Raw genomic sequence first — 17,341 nt, 5'->3', positions numbered from 1 at the left:
TGCACAGAGCAGAGGCTTAAGCTAGCTTGGGATGGGGTGGGATGGCTTATTGACAGAATATGTGTGAAATGATACTGGAAACAATATTCATGAAAATCCAAAAGCAGGAGCATTATTGGAGTGACATCTCAAAGAAAGTGAAGGCAGCTGTTGATTCTGGATCCAGGATGGCTCTAGAGACCATCAGTAAAAGTTAACGGATCTTCCCTCTGGAACTCCCCTGTCATCCTTGGGTTGAGTTCTCTGTTTTATCTGTTTTTACCCTGTAAGTCTTTTCTCTGTTTTATAGCTTTTGCCTACCCTTAGTGCCTCCATCTTCATGAACTCCCTTTTCCCTGACCCCTCCTCTCAGCTCCCGTTTTTTTCCCTTAGTTCTGTTGCTTACTGCTGCTTTCTCCTACGTTTACGAGCATACATCTCAAGAGCAGGATGTTGCTCAGCTTGTCTTTTGATGCCAGACTATGGCAGAGGTTGCACCTATGGACTGCCAGTCTGTGGTTGGATGGTCATCTCCTAGTCTGATCAGTGGTGATTGGAGTGGAGCCATAAAGTATTCAACATGTTTCTTTGTGACCGTGATGGCCTAGAAGGGGCTGTGGGTTAGGCAGTCACCACACTTGACAGTTAGAGCCTTGCTTTCCACATCTGCAAAATGGGGATGGAAGTTGGGGATGTTGACTGAGACATGTTCTCAAAACATCCGAGAGATGAGGTAGATTCTCATCCTTATCTCAGCATTGACTCTCTGGAATGGGGCGTTTCCTGCTGTGAAGGTGGGACAGCCTGAAGGGGGTCTCCCTTCTGGAGGAGGGAAACGTGATGGTTGAAGAAACTCCACAGGTGATTTTTGTGTTTACCACTTCTTCCCCTCCTTCCCATGCCCCTTCCAAATGCCCTGTTAGTTGAGGATCTCTGTACTAAATGTTAATGAAGTGCTTTCTTGTTTTGACTCTTAATTTAACCAGCTTTCAAAAATTTTTTCAAATCCTCACATGGATTGAAAGATAAGGTATTTTTCTCATTTAAGGTAAACAAATAAGCGTACCAAAACTATGCATATTACAGATAGAGTGTTGAAAACCATCAAGGTGATATTCTTATTTTAGCGTTTTCCAGGGCCCCAGTTCTTCCTTGAGAAAATGGAGCCTCTCTCATCTTTCCATTTGTGACTAAAATTTGGTACAAATGTTGGGACCATATTGTTAAATCTTGTTATTTTCCTATTTCTTAGCCACCTCTCTTTGTGCCCTTCCCACAAGGATACTATACATTTATCTGGTCATTTCAAGAGTTAGGAAATAATCCCAATCCCAATATGCATACTATAAAAAATCCTAAGAGGATGTAATACCTTTGAATCCTTTAGCCTAGGATGCAACTATAGATGAGAGAAATGTATTCAGATGGATTAAATACTTAGAAATTCCTGGACTATTGTTGTCAGAAGGCCTATTGTTGTCATTTCTACCTACTCTTTATACCTGTGAGCAAATATTGCTCTTGCAGAACTTCTGAAATGAATTTTTCATTCTAACTCGTCTTTTTAAAAATTTTAAATAAATTTACAAGTTTATATGTATTATAGAAAATTCAGTATGTTGTAGAATATACATGAAAACACAAGACTGAAATAAAAATTACTTCTAGTTTACCACCAGTTCTTTTATACTTTCAGTTTTTACATTTAATCCTACCATAATTGTTCACATGTATGTGTATACATGCAAGCTGTGAGGTAGATGTCTAACTTAAATTTCCCCCCAAAGAGTTAACTACTTATTCCAACACCAGTCTAATTTGATTATTAAGTACTATATTATTAGTTCTTGACGCGGTGCTGGTGTCAACAGCTCTGCATGAATGAGGCGGTCTGGGTGGGACTGTTATGAGCTAGAGAGCAGACTCTGCCCACCCATGAAACACCCCCCACTACCTGGCTGGGGGCTAGTGCTAGTCAGCTGCAGCTGACTGATGCCTGTATTTTTCTGTTTTGTTTTTTTTTATCAAGAAAAGTTGGCATCAAGATTTTTGGTAAAATCCTCCAATTTTTAAAATACTGGCAACTTACTAAAAATTTGTAAAGCACTATGTAGAACAAATTGCAGTGGGCTTTAACTTACAGGCTTTCAGTTCGTACTTCAGGCATATGTGCTCCTAGCTAACAGCCTGGTTCAGTGGGATACTCAGTATTTACCCAGGTGGCAGCCACAGTAGCTTGGATGTACTCCAAACGTGGAGACCAAGGATATGGCGGGACTTTCTGCAAAGAGATCCATGTGCAGGTCACCTCTTTGTAAACACCTCCATAGGGCTTTGTGGTTGTGGGCAAGTGGACAGTTTACACACATGTTGGTTTCAACTCTGTGGCTCTCTGGTCTTAATCTCTTAAGACTAGGCCGTGGGGAAACTGATTCATGCCATCCAGATTCACACAAGGCCAACACGTATCAGTCACTTCCCTTCCCTTCCAGATATGTGAACGTTAACCCGAGGTTCTGATTTCTGTCCTCTTCCTTTGGGACCAGGGCTGGGAGGGAAGGGTTCCATTGTCCCTTGTCTGACTAAAGATCAGATTATTTCCTCTTAACATAATGAATGCTTTACTCTGTGAAGCATTCAGTTGATGCCAGATCTAAGAAAATGGGTGCACAATAGTTGGATTCTGAGCCAGCTGCTTCATATGCGTGATTTTGTTTAATCCTCACAGCAATCCTGTGAGATGGATGTTATCCTCATCTTACATGTGTGCAAAATGGAGTTCACAGGGGTTAAGAAACTCCCCTGAAGACAGAGTAGTTAGCATGTGGTAGTAGTCCTGGGAGCCAAGTAATTACGTTTGCAGACTCCTCGTTTGCACCAGGAGTCTTTGGAAATCAGTCAGTCCTGGCCACGGCTGATTCCCCCTGAAGTGTAAATGTGTCCTGTCCACCAGGGATTGCTGCGACTACTTACAGACATCTTGTGGCCACCATTACCCGCATCCCTGTTGTCTTTGGTCACCACCCAAGATGGAAGTCCTGTGATCTGGCCTCTCAGCAATCTCTTCCCCATGTTTCTCTGTGCTTCTGATACCTCCTCTGCCCTCAACCTCTCACTGTTCCCTTCTCAAAACTTTCTCTGAAAACATCCCAAGGTAAAGAAATAACCCCTGCATCCGCAACATCTTTTGTTGCTGTTCCCCTCTCCTCCTGCTGGCTGTTTTCTGAGGACACTGCTTTTCTTGTCCTTCTTTCAAGTGAGTGCTTCTCATTCTTTCATGCTCCATCTGTCTCTGGGTTAGGACATGGGATTGCTGTTCCCCTTGTTCACTAGTTCTGGTTCAAAGCTTAATTCTTCCACCCTTGCTTTAAAACTCCATCTCCTTTGAGACTCTTACTGTCCATCCAGTTATTTTCGACCCTTTCTTACCACTGTCACCTCCCGGTTACAGTCCCCAGTCCCCGTTCACTAATGACTTTGCACCTGGCTCATTGTTTTCCTTTTTGCCCAAATCCACCAAGGTAGCTTTTACCGTTTCTGAAAATGACCTCTCCAACGGCATGGCTTCATCAATAGTGACGTGTAGATCTCCACTTCACCCTCCCTCTGGCGTGGCTACTTGCTGGATTTTAGCATCATCCACAACTATTCATCTTTGACATTTGAAATTCAAATACTCCCTTCTCCACCATCTTTACTCTTCCCAGCTCTCTTGCCTGTGTAGCGAGGTACCCGTTCTTTGACTGCAGAAAGCCCTTCAGTCTCTTGAGCCTCATCACTGTCCGTCGTTTACTTCCTGCCTCATACAACCCAGATTTGTCTTTTTGCTGACAGTCTTGCCAAGGTCCTCAGTTTGCTTTCTTCACCTTCTGTCCTCCCAGTAAAACTGTAACCCTTGATAGAGCTAACTCTCTACACTTTTTTCTCCTTATACTTGGGCTGGGTTCTCGGCTGGTCCTTGGGCTGCTGGCAGACTTCCACTATGTTGTCTGTCGGGCCTTGCTCATTCTCTCCAACAGCTCTCCTAAACCTTCTAGTCTCTTCCGGTCTACCTCTCGGTCCCTCTCCCACAATCTCAGCAGACATTTTTACGTTGTGTTTCACAGAAAATGGGAGAATTCTCTGTTTGCCACTACCCCTCAAAATGTAACATTATTAGTATCTTTGCTTGCCTCCTGTCACTGTGAAAGACTTGTGGTCTGTACTTATCTCCTTTGTCCTGGTGCCTAACTGTCAGCTTTTAAGCATGCTCAAGTCTCTCATCTCAAGTGTGTGTGTGTGTGTGTATCTCTCTGTGTCACTCTAAGTGTTAGTCAAAGGTGCGCTGCTGTTACCGTATTGCTCTGACAATAGGCCCCATGCCTTATGGCAATGGCCCATATTAGCCATGTGAAATTGAATGAAAGGTAGTTGGTCCTTGATCTCTGACTTTCTCTCCAGGGTGATGTGAACATAGAGAAGTTCCGAGTAGGTTGCAGCGGTTTACATTGGTTCCAGGAAGTGAACATCAGTCTTTTTTCACCCCGGGGTTTCTTATGCTGGTTCTTAGCCAAATGAACAAACAAGTGTTGTTTCCTCAGCTGCAAAGTGTAGAGGCATCTGTGACCTTCATAGGAAGTGACTAAGTGGTAGATAGACCCGGGTGTGTTTCTGTCTTGCAACTGCTTTTGTGACCTTGGGTAGATCTCTTCCCTTTTGGGGGCTTTAGCATGTTTATGATATGAAGGGTTGGGCTGCAAAAATGCTGAATGATTTCAGGAATCTCATACCTTTGGTTTTCTGTGATGGGAGTGGATAGAACTCTGAGCCTTTGTAGCACTGCTCATTTTCTCTGGTTTATTTGGTTGGGACCCTGGTGCTTATCCTGCAGGGTAGCTGTGAGACCTGACAGTAAAAGACTCAAGGAGGCACACGGGGGCCATTGTTCCAGGGCACTGGTTCTTTGACTTTGTTTAGAGATGTCCACAGTCCTCTCTGGTTGGAGTCTTCCCTGGTGGGTGCATCAGAGCCAGAATTCCTTACAAAGCCATTTGCATGAAAAGAGGAAGCAGGGGAAGGAGTGGTATTGAAGAAGGCAGTCTTGCTGATTGATGGCAGTCTTTCCCACTGAGCCCATTGCATTTTGGAATCCTTACCCTATTGTTCAGAAATTCTCTACTAGTGGAATCTTGGCATGTGAGATTAAATATATGCCATCTTGAGGATAGTGGGGAAAAGTATGACTTTGGAGGTGGCTGGGTTTGAACTTTAACTCTACCATTTTTTGACCTTAGGCAATTTACCTTAGAGTTGGATTCTAGCTGGATATTCCTCAGAAAGATATTTTACTTTTCCGTGCCCTAGTTTCCTGCTCTGTAAACTTGGCCTAATGGTAGTAACTACTGCAAGGGTTGTTGTAAGTAAACATTAGATAACGTCCATAAAACGTTTAGAACTGTGCCAGATAGTGCCCAGATAGGCACTTCACAAATGTGAGCTCTGGCTTCGGTTACTGCAGTGTTGTTGTTTTAGCGTTATCAGTGTCACACAGAGCACTAATCAGATCATCAAGTTGTTAACCTCACACTTGGGGAATTCCTTTAAATGGCCCCATAAGTTCTACCATTCAGCCCTGTAGTAGTTCTGGAGCACACAAAAGTTGAAAAACACTGAGTTAAGAGGAGGAGCAGAAGTAAAGTATAGGTATATTCAGGTGTTTGATCATTTAAGTAATTATTATGCCATTAAAAGAGAATTGTATCAAATTTAGCAGTGAATGGGGAATGAGTGTAGAATTCTAATGAACGACCGGTTTTCTGGCTAGTTTACTTAATTATGTTTTATTGATAATATGATGTCTCTGTAACCTAGGGTGGCCAGTAGTTCTGGTTTGCCTGGGACTGACTTAGGGCTTAGTGGGACGTGGGACTGACGTTGGCGTTTGATGGGATGTGAGACCTTCAGAGCTAAAACAGGACACATAGGCATGAGTCATGCTCTGAGCTTACAACTTTGTTGTGAGGATTAAAGAATACAGTATATCAAATGTGAAAGCACATAGCGCACTGCTTGGCACACAGTAGCTGCTCTTTAAATTTGTGACTTAGAATTGACTGTAAGTCTTGCTGCGCATATTCACGCACTGCTCTTTGAGAAGTTGTAGGGAAGTTGTTGGCCACCTGCTTTGTGTCTTTTCCATTAATTTCTTGTAGTCTCAGTTTCCTCATCTGCACAGTGAGTAGAGGAATGTTTATGTTGTATGGATATTTTAAGGGCGGAATCATGTGTGATTAGCACAAGTGTTTAGCACAGTGCCTGGCTCACAGTAGCTCTTGATAAGTGGTTATTAGATTATTAGAATAATAAAATCCTTTAACCTTTTATACCAATGCTATTTGGAATTGATAGTTCCATTGTTGGGAATTCGTAAAATGGAATGGTGGCTGTTGATTGAGCTACCATTTTGGCTTTTGTCTTCTTTAGCTTTATTCAGTCATTTCTTAGAAGCTCTCTTACTCTGGGTTGCCTGAGGAAGAGTACTGTATACCTGCACAACTGAAAGTGTGTGTCTTCCAATTTCATTTCAGGTGAGGAGGAGTACCTGATTAATCTGATAGACTCTCCAGGACATGTGGATTTCTCCTCCGAAGTATCGACGGCTGTTCGCATTTGTGACGGGTGCATCATTGTAGTGGATGCTGTGGAAGGGGTCTGTCCACAGGTAGTGGATTGTAACATGGAAATATTTAGCTGGTTAAAGAAGGTGGGAGGAGAGAAGAGGAACTGACTGCCGATGACTCTGTGCCACTTGAGACATTTCACTGACCATCAGAAAGCTGGTTTTCCATTTCACTTTTGGTAGTGTTCTGGTCTGTGATGGAGTTAAATCCCCCAAGTTTTGAAGGGATAGTAGAGAGAATGACTTTAAGGTGCCTTGATGTGTCTGTCATGTCGTCTTGGAGAGGGACTCAGCAAAAATGGGAGAGGTGTTTAGGAGGGTCTGGAGGTTTCACTCCAGTGGAAAAGTTTCTGACCTGTGAGAGGTAATTGATAGCAAGATACTGAGTCTCTTCTGTTGGTTTGTCAGTCTGCCCCCCTCCCCCCCTACACACGCTGTCTCTCTGCCTTCCTCCTCCCCCCTCTTACTCTTCCAGATCCTTAACCGAGACTTTCTTCTCTTTCCCACCAAAGTTCAAAAAGTTCACCCCTAAGGCCAGAGTGAACATGTAACTCCGGTCGACGTGAAACTCAGAGTGGCTTTCTAAATTCAGTTTTTAAAATAATTTTTCTTTGAAACCTTATGTGTTATCTTTAAAAATGTTGTCACCTTTGTGTCCTAGTTCTTAAATGCCCTTATTTGTTTTAATGTTTTTTAAAAAGAATAAGGAACGGTTTAAATGGCAGGCATACCTCTGAGATATTGCAGGTTTGGTTCTGAGCCAGTGCAGTAAAATGAATATCGCAGTAAAGCGAGTCACGTGAATTTGTTTTGGTTTCCCAGTGCATATAAAAGTTATGTTTACAGTATACTGAAGTCTCTTAAGTATGCAATAGCATTATGTCTAAAAAACAAATGTATGTACCTTAATTAAAAAAATACTCTATTGCTAAAAAATGCTAACCATTTCTGAGCCTTCACTGAGTTGTAATGGTAACATCAAAGTTCACTGATCACAGATCACCACAACAAATAGATGAATAATGAAAAATGTAAAATATTGTGAGAATTCCCAAAATGTGACATAGTGACATGAAGTGAGCAAATGCTGTTGGGAAAATGGTGCTAATAAACTTGCTTGATGCAGAGTTGACACAAACCTTCAGTTTGTAAAAAATGCAACATCTGTGAAGCACAATAAAGCAAAAGCACAATTAAATGAGGTTTTCTTGTAGAAATGTAGACAATTTGATAATTCCAAGAAGATATGCTGTAATTATTCTGTAACTTCCCATCTGATAGCCTGTAAGGGCCCGGGTCCCCCAGTTGGAGAAGCACAGCCTTAGTCTTTGTAGTGTCTTAGGTGTCCTGACAAGACGAGTAAAATGAACAGACCTGACTTTAGCAGAATAGTGGTTAATGCTGAGAGGTTGTTTATGCTCAGGAAGGTGTACACAGGGGACTTCTGGGGGAATGTTCTGTTGCTCGACCTGTGTGTTGGCAACATGAGTGTTTGTTTTCTGATTATTTACTGAATAAAATTCGGTAAATTGTGTGTGTTGTGTGTGTGTGTGTGTGTGTGTGTGTGTGTGTGTATAATTCCACAAAACTGTTCACTGTCTTTTACGTAATTTTATTTATCCTTCTTAAATAAATTGACGGTTCCATAAAGGCAAGGACAGTTTCTTGTCTGTAGTTCTATGCTTCTGTGTTATATACTTTGTGAATGTCTGGTGAACACCTGTGTCTGACTGGCATGGTCTGAGTTGTGATCAAGGAGTATGGAAATGAGCTGCTTATTAATCAGAATTTTCTAATGTGCTTTACTTATTTCAAGTCATGAGCTTTACATTTCCCTTTCTTTTTTAATCAGACACAGGCAGTTCTGCGACAAGCCTGGCTCGAAAACATCCGTCCAGTTTTAGTGATTAATAAGATAGATCGCTTGATAGTGGAACTGAAATTCACCCCACAGGAGGCCTATTCTCACCTCAAGAATATTTTAGAACAGGTATTTTATCCTTTACTTCGGTATTTGAAAAACTGTGGCTCAAAGAAGAGTTGTAAGGAAGTTGCTGAGTTGAGTATGAGGCATTGCTACAGAAAATTCACTTACTTAGATTCACATGTGTCAGAGTCATCATACCAGAAGACAGGCAATAGAACAAGTGTCATCTTAGGAGCCCCCTCCATCTCCTGGAAGCATCCTTGAATATAAAGCTTAGACAATAGGTTTCAATGTTCTCTTGTTTAAAATCCTGTGGTTTGGTTTCACAATTAAGCAATATTAGGAGACTCTTTGGTTTTTTTTATTACCTGTCTTTAGATGAAATTTTACCAAAGCATTCATTCGTTTATTCAGCGAACATTAACATACCTATATGTTGAATAAATGAATTCTTGGATGTTCACTTTGTGCTAAGGATTATGACTATAAAGACAGGTCAGAGTCCCTATTTTCAAAGCTCTCATAGTGTGGTAGGGGAGACAGACAATTAAAAGAGATATTTGGAGAACAATGAGATAACCCCTGGATGTGATTTGAGAGCATAAATGAGGGCTGCTTCACCCAGACTGGGTCAAGAGGAAAGGGAGAGTTAGGAAAAAGCGGCCTTGAGATGGAAGAGAGGTAGCGTTTGCCAGGTAGAGACTTATGGTAAAGTTCTTCAAGAGAGAAGGAATGAGATATACAGAGTTATAAAGAAAAAAAAGCATAGTACAATGTTTCATTAAAAGAACTGCAAATTATTTATTATAGTTGAAGAATTAGATCCTGTTAAGTAGTGATAAGAGGCGCTAGTAGAAAGGAGTGTAGGGTTTAGATTATGGTGAACCTTGTATGCCATGCATGGAGGTTTGAAATGTCTTCTTCAAGATGGTGGAGTATCATTGATGTGACCAACTTGAGAATATTTATTTGCTAAAGAAAGGAAGTGATAAAGGTAGAGCAGTGAAAAAGAATGGATCAGTGGATCTAGTTCCCTGAAGAGATAGTCAGGGATGGGTACAGATGAAATACTCCCACCCTGCAGTGGAAGGAGAAGGGCCAGTGGTAATTGTAGATATAGATGGACCTATAGGTTGAATTATTGCGAGCTTGCAGGATTTCTGAATAATAGGTTCCATTTTCTCTTGGAGGTAGGAAATAAGATTACCTACTTGAGAGTGAAAATAGTTGGGCGTTAGAGGTCAGGAAGAGGGCCTGAAGAGAGGGGCGAACAGTTCAAACATCTGCTGTGAGAAATGGTGAGGGAGTTGACTAAGGTTATAAACGAAGATTGTGGGGGTTGGAAACCATGAGTTCTAGTGACACCTGGCCTTGGTCCTGGAAAACAAGTTGAAGATATGACAGATTAGTGTCTGCTTTCAACTCTTGAGCACAAAAATGACCTTTCAAAAGCCTTCCAATTTAGCTTTGCTGGGTGTGAAAAGCATGGGTTGATAGCATGTAAGTTAATGATTGCTATAAACGTCATCGCCATCCATGTGTGCTTAATATGAGCTCAAACTGTGCCTTACGATTCTAGGCTTAGCACGGCTTAGACAGTGTGTCTCCTGTCGTGGGCGTGCAAAGCATCTGAATGACATTCTGCCATTTTACCATCTCTCCTAGATTAATGCACTCACAGGAGCTCTTTTTACTTCTAAAGTGCTAGAAGAAAGAGCAGAGAGAGAGACTGAATCCCAAGTGAATCCAAATTCTGAGCAAGGAGAGCAAGTGTATGACTGGAGCACTGGCTTGGAGGACACGGATGATTCTCACCTTTACTTCTCTCCAGACCAGGGAAATGTGGTATTTACAAGTGCAATAGATGGGTGGGGCTTTGGGTAAGTGTTTCAATGTAATTAAATCTCTTTGTGGATTTTATATGCAATTGTTTTTTTTTTGTTTGTTGTTTGGTTTTTTTTGGCGGTACGTGGGCCTCTCACTGTTGTGGCCTCTCCTGTTGCGGAGCACAGGCTCCGGACACGCAGGCTCAGCAGCCATGGCTCACGGGCCCAGCCGCTCCGCGGCACGTGGGATCTTCCCAGACGGGGGCACGAACCCGCATCCCCTGTATCGGCAGGCGGACTCTCAACCACTGAGCCACCAGGGAAGCCCCTATCCAATTGATTTTTTAATTAAACTTTTTATTTTGAGATATTGTAGATTCACATACAGTCATAGGAAAGAATACAGAGAGTTCTCTTGTTCCTTTACCTTGTGTCCCTCCAAAGGTAACATCTTGCAGAACTGTAGTGTAATATCACAGCCAGGATATTAACATTGATATAATCCATCACCATGAAGAGCCTTCATGTTCCGCTAATATAGCCACACCCACTTCCTTCCGAGTTCCAGCCCCTCCTTAATGACTAACTCTTCTCTATTTCTATAATTTGTCATTTCAAGAATGTTATAGAAATGTAATTGAATAATATGTAACCTTTTCTGGATTTGATTTTCAGAATAATTCTTTAGAGACATATCTTAAGTTGTTACGTGCATCATCACTGGTTGGTTCCTTTTTATTGCTTAGTACTATTCCATGTGTGTTTGTACCACCGTCTGTTTGAGTATTTACCCATTGAAGGACATCTGGGTTTTTTCTAGTTTGGGACTACTATGAGTAAAGCTGCTGTAAGCATTCATCTGTAGGTTTTCATGTGAACATAAGTTTTCATTTCTCTGGGATGAATGCCTAGAAGGGCATTCGCTGAGTCATAGGGTAGTTGTGTGTTTAGTTTTTAAAGAAAACTGTCAAACTGGTGTACCATTTTATATTCCCACCAGCAATGTATGGTGATCCAGTTTCTCCACATCTTCACCCTCATTTGGTATTGTTCCTATTTTTTTTATTGTCTTTTTTTAGCCATTCTGATAGGTGTGTACTGATATGTTATTATGGTTTTAATTCGCATTTTCCTAACAGCTTGTGATGTTGAAAATCTTTTCATGAGCTGATTTGCCATCTGTGTATCCTCTTGCGTGAAATGTCTTTTTTTTTTTTTTTTTTGGTATGAGGGCCTCTCACTGCTGTGGCCCCTCTTGTCGCAGAGCACAGGCTCCGGACGCGCAGGCCCAGCGGCCATGGCTCACGGGCCCAGCCGCTCCACGGTATGTGGGATCCTCCCGGACCGGGGCACAAACCCGCGTCCCCTGCATCGGCAGGCAGACTCTCAACCACTGCGCAACCAGGGAAGCCCTGAAATGTCTTTTTATGTCCTTTGCCCATTTTGTTTTTGTTCATGTATAATTGACATATTATATTTGTTTCAAGTGTACAACATTATGATCAATATTTGTATATTGTGAAATGATCACTACAGTAAATCTAGTTAGTTTCTATCACTATACATAGTTACAAAATTTGTGTGTGTGTGTGATGAGGATTTTTAAGATTGACTCTTAAGAAATTTCAATTATACAATATAGTGTTATTAACTATACCATGCTATACATTACATCCCATGACTGATTTATTTTATAACTGGAAATTTGTACCTTTTGACCCCCTTCACCCACTTTGCCAACCCTCTACTCCCTGCCTCTTGCAACCACCAATCTGTTCTCTGTATCTGTAAGCTGCTTGTTTATTTGGTTTTGTTTTTTAAAGATCATACATGTAAGTGAGATCATGCAGTATTTGTCCTTGTTTTTCTCTGTCTGACATATCTCATTTAGCCTAATGCCCTCAAAGTCCCTCCATGTTGTTGGAAATGGCAAGTTTGCATTCTTTTTTATGGTTGAATAGTATTCCGTTTTGTGTATATATACTGCATCATCTTTATCCGTTCATGTATCAGTGGACACTTAGGTTGTTTCCATACCTTGGCTGTTGTAAATAATGCTGCAATAAGGTGTTGTGCATATATCTTTTCAAGAGTTTTGGGGGTTTTTTGCATAAATACCCAGAAGTGGACTTGCTGCATCAGATGGTAGTTGTATTTTTAATTTTTTGAGGAACCTCCATAATATTTTCCATAGTGGTTGTACCAATTTGCCTTCCTACCAACAGTGCACAAAGGGTTTCCTTTTGTCCACATCCTCACCAATACTTATTTCTTACCTTTTGTGATAATAGCCATTCTAACAGGTGTAAGGTGATAGCTCATTGTCATTTGACTTACATTTTCCTGATAGTGATGATCAATATTTAGTGATGTTGAGCATCTTTTCATATACCTGTTGGCTATCTGTAGGTCTTCTTTGGAAAAATGTTCATGTCTTCTGTCCTTTTTTTCAGTTGATTGTTTGGGTTTTTTGCTATTGAGTTGTATGAGTATTTCGTATATTTTGGATATTAACCCCTTATCAGATATATAATTTGCAAATACTTTCTGTTATTCAATAGGTTGCTTTTTCATTTTCTTGACTACCTGCTTCGTTGTATAGTCCTTTGCCCATTTTCTAATTTTTATTTATTTTTGTTTTACTTTTGAGCTTTGAGAATTTTTTATATATTCTGGATATTAGTCCTTTGTCTCATACGTGTTTTATAAATATTTTCTTCCAGTCTAGAGTTTCGCTTTTCACCTTAATTAGTGTCTTTCACAGAGCAAAGTTTTTAATTTGAGTGGAAGTCCAGTTTATCGATTTTTCCTTTTATGAATTATACTTTTGGCATTAAGAAGTCTGCCTAGCCCTAGATCCTGAATATTTTCTCTCATGTTTTTTCTCGAAGTTTTATAGTTTTCCTTCTTACATTTAAATCTGTGATTCATTTTGAGTTAAGTTTTTGTATAAGATGTGAAACTTGGGTTGAGGTTCATTTTGGGGGCTGTGGGTGTCCCAGTTACTTTGACACCATTTATTGAAAAGCCTATACCTGCTCTATTGAATGTTTTTGTACCTTTGTCCGAATCAGTTAGACATATTTATGTGGGTCTATTTCTGAGTATTATATTCTGTTTCATTGATCTATGTGTCTGTCTTTCCACCAATACCACATAGCCCTGATTACTCTAAATGTATAATAAGTTTTGAAATTGGGTGGATTATTTCCATCACGTTCTTCTTTTTCAAAATGGTTTTAGCTGTTCAAGGGTCTGTGCCTTTCCATATACATTTTATAATAATCTTTGCCTATATCTGCAAAAAAAATTTTGCTAGGATTTTGGTGGAAAGTGCATGGTACACTTGTATATTAATTTAAGGAGAATTGATGCCTTTACTATGTTGAATCATCTAATCCATGGAGGCTGTATGTTTCTCCAATTGTGCAGATTTTCTTTGATTTCTTTAATCAGCATTTTGTGGTTTTCAGCATTTAAGTCCTATATATATTATATTAGGCTTGCACCTAATTTTTCTTTTTTTCTAGAAATTATAATGGTATTTTTTATTTTGGTGTTCACATCTTCATTTCTACTGTATTGAAATATAATTACTTGATTTTTGTGTGTCGATCTTGTATACTGTCACCTTGCTAAACCTATTCATTAGTTCTAAGAGTTTTTTGTAGATGCTTTGGGATTTTGTACAAGGTAGTCATGTCATCTGCAAATAAGAACTTTTATTTCTTCCTGTCCTGTGCCATTTTCCTTTCTTTTCTTGCCTTATTGCACTGGCAAGAACTTCCAGCACTGTTTGAATAAGTGGGGAAAGTAGACATACTTGCCTTGTTCCCCATCTTTCAGTCTTCCACCAAGAGGTATAATGTTAGTTCTAAGTTGTTTGTAAATGTTCTTTGTCAAGGTAAGGAAGTTCCCCTGCACTCCTTTTTTTCTGAGTTATTACTATGAATTGGTGTCAAATTTTTTCAAATGCTTTTTCTGTATCAATTAATATAATCCTATGTTTTTTGTTCTTTAACTATTAATATAGTAGATTACCTTGATTTTTGAATGTTCAGCAAGTTTTGCATCTCTTTGTAGATTTTATATACAATTAACTTTTTAAACCTTATTCTTTGAATAAATTCAAAATTCAGAAGGTACAAAAATGCGTACAATGAAAAGTCTCCCACACTATCCCTTAGCTTTTTAGTTCATTTCCCCACAGAAAACTAGTTTGTCCCAGCAGTTTCTTGTGAATCATCTGGAGGTTATTATGCATATATGAGCAAATACATTATCAACTTTTATTATCTACACTAGCAGAAGTTACTGTGGAAAGAAACTAACTATTGAGGGTGTGCATATGCTAGGCGTTGAGCTAGTCACTTAAATTATTTCATTGAATTCTTAGAACACTCCTTTTATTTTATTTTTTTCCAATTTTTTTTAATTAATTATTTTTGGCTGCATTGGGTGTTGATTGCTGTGTGCGGGCTTTCTCTAGTTGCAGCGAGCAGGAGCTACTCCTCTATGGGGTGTGCAGGCTTCTTGTTGCGGTGGCTTCTCTAGTTGTGGAGCACAGGCTCTAGGCGCATGGGCTTCAGTAGTTGTGGCATGTGGGCTCAGTAGTTGTGGCTCACAGGCTGTAGAGCACAGGCTCAGTAGTTGTGGCACGCAGGTTTAGTTGCTCTGCTCTGTGGCATGTGGGATCTTCCTGGACCCGTGTCCCCTGCATTGGCAGGTGGATTCTTAACCACTGCGCCACCAGGGAAGTCCCAGAACAATCCTTTTAAATAGGTCTTAATATTTATTATTTAAGGTTCAAAGACATTGATTGATTTGTTAAACATCACTTAGCCGCTGAGTGGCATAGCTGTTGTTAAGTTTAAAGTCTGCCTGGCACTGAAGTTCACGCTTTTTTACCATAGTGCTTTTATGGGATCTTCACTATGGAATATAGGGACCCTTGTTTTTTCTAATTGCCCCTTCTGGGTGTGTACACACTCAGGCCAAGTAGTAGTGATACCAGTTTTGAATGTGCTAAGTAATTGATTACATTTCTAACCACAACCATCGCTGACTTGTGAAATCAGAAAATTCAGCGGATTTTTACTTTGAGAAAAATGTCTTCGGCCTGGGTAAACAGTTGTGGGGATATAATGAAATTTACTTTAGTTGTAGGCTTAACCTTACATATAATTTGCAGGGATAATAGAACCAGAAATAATGCACCAGGTGAAACCACCCTTGGCTGTTCCTTGTCTTCCTTTTTACAGGAACTTGCCCTTCAACTTCCTTTTGACTGAACACATTTTGCCTTGGGCAGCATAATAAATTATAATACCATAATTTTTCTCTGCTAGTTTGTAATAAATTATAGATACCTTGGTTTATTTGGTGCCTATAAAGGTTATACCAGACAGATAAATTCAGATAATGGATATATAGTGAAAATGGAAATTACAAACTTGAAAATTTGCACTTTTCATATGTAGTTGATGACTTACCATTGTCATCTTTCTGGGCCTTGTTTCCTCATCTGAAAAATAAGAATATAGGTCTAAGATAATTTCTAAGAATTTCTTTGAGCTAAAATGTACAGTGATTCATTCAGTCATATAACAGGGTCAGACCTATTGATTTCTTAATTTGTAAATTTTGCTAGTGAGCTACAATGTAAGGGGCTTGCCCTTTTCTTGTAATGATTTTCATAAAAAATTGAATGTTTTATGTGAATTTTAGTCTAAACCTCACAAGAAGGAATGGGGAGAGACTTGAATGAACAGAATGAGGGTAACTTCTCACAACTTTGGACATTTTTACGTACTTTCAGTCAATAAATGAATTCCCCTGTATTAGACAAAGTCATCTTTATAGATCTGCTAGTGCCTGTTCTCAACTAGTTGACATGTTAATTTATGGGAAAGGGTTGGTGGAAATGAAAGCTGGAGACCCATTTCCTTCCAATTTTCCTCTAACATGTCAGTGAATGGGGAAGGTTGGCAACTTCAATAGGGAAAGTTGTCACAAAACGTGGGAAATGAGTACATTTCAGAATTTAGCAGATGGTTCTATAAACTCTTATATAGTGGGACAGGATTAAGAAGTGTGACTAGTGGCTGTGTGGCCTAAATCTGTCCTGTTAATAGTTGTTACTCCAGGAGAATCTGCTCTGAAAAAGCAGAAACACATTGACTTGTGTGGGTGGCAGCAACGATCTAGTTCCTGATTAAGATAAATAGAGCTGAGGCCCCCAACCCTATAAAACAGGGGCAGGAAAGAAAAGACAAGGAAAAGCCCTTCCTTATAGTTTTGTTTGTCTTTGTGCAGCAGTGTCTTAGAATCCTGCAATTAACATTAATCCATTGGGTACCTTGGACACAAAAGAGTATGTGGCCCAGACATTTCATACTTGGCTAAGCTGTCACTCAGGGCAAAAGATTGATAGGTCAGTAGTCTTGGAAAACATGTTCTGCAGATCTTTTCTGAGAATCTTGTTTGAAGTTATTCGGTAGAGGAAATGAATTAAAATAGAATTCAAGAATGGAGAAGTTGTGCTAGAAACTGTCAGTATTTTAAAATTATAACTAATGACAGACACAGGAATAAAAGCACTAAGCAATAATCAAGAAAGGTTTGATGTTTATAAACAACTTTTGTGGTAACTGGGGGATTGAAAAGAATGTAAAGGATGAAAAACAAGATTTTCAAAGATTTATGTGTCTGTATGTGTATGTATGTGTAAATAAATGATGGACTAGAAAAGGGTTTGAAGACAGTGGTCTAAGCAAATGGCCAATTTCTTACTATAATTTATGATTTTATAGTATGTTTCAGTGTTTGTGAAAATCTTTGTTTGCCACTTTTTGAGTTAAAAGCAAGACATATATCTGACACATTGTTGTAAAGGATAAAAGAAAACATAACGGACTGGGTAGCACAAATCAACAACAACAACAAAAAAAT

The 17,341-nt window shown here is 39.7% G+C and overlaps 1 protein-coding gene across 3 annotated transcripts in view; it reads left to right on the top strand.

Annotated features, from left to right (window-relative positions):
* The window catches only part of EFL1 (elongation factor like GTPase 1), a 136,295-nt gene that overhangs the window by 7,203 nt on the left and 111,751 nt on the right, over nucleotides 1-17,341 (top strand). For 2 of the 3 annotated variants that reach the window (XM_060293775.1, XM_060293776.1), the window contains 2 exons: nucleotides 8,490-8,627; nucleotides 10,230-10,444. In XM_060293775.1, the coding sequence (XP_060149758.1) occupies nucleotides 8,490-8,627; nucleotides 10,230-10,444 (353 nt within the window). Of the gene's footprint in view, nucleotides 1-6,545; nucleotides 6,680-8,489; nucleotides 8,628-10,229; nucleotides 10,445-17,341 lie in introns of all 3 variants that reach the window. The other variant, XM_030878478.2, reaches the window with a different exon arrangement.

The sequence above is a fragment of the Globicephala melas genome, chromosome 2 (assembly GCF_963455315.2).
Source record: "Globicephala melas chromosome 2, mGloMel1.2, whole genome shotgun sequence".
Taxonomy (NCBI): Eukaryota; Metazoa; Chordata; class Mammalia; order Artiodactyla; family Delphinidae; genus Globicephala; species Globicephala melas.
This window is presented reverse-complemented; position numbering and strand designations above follow the sequence as displayed.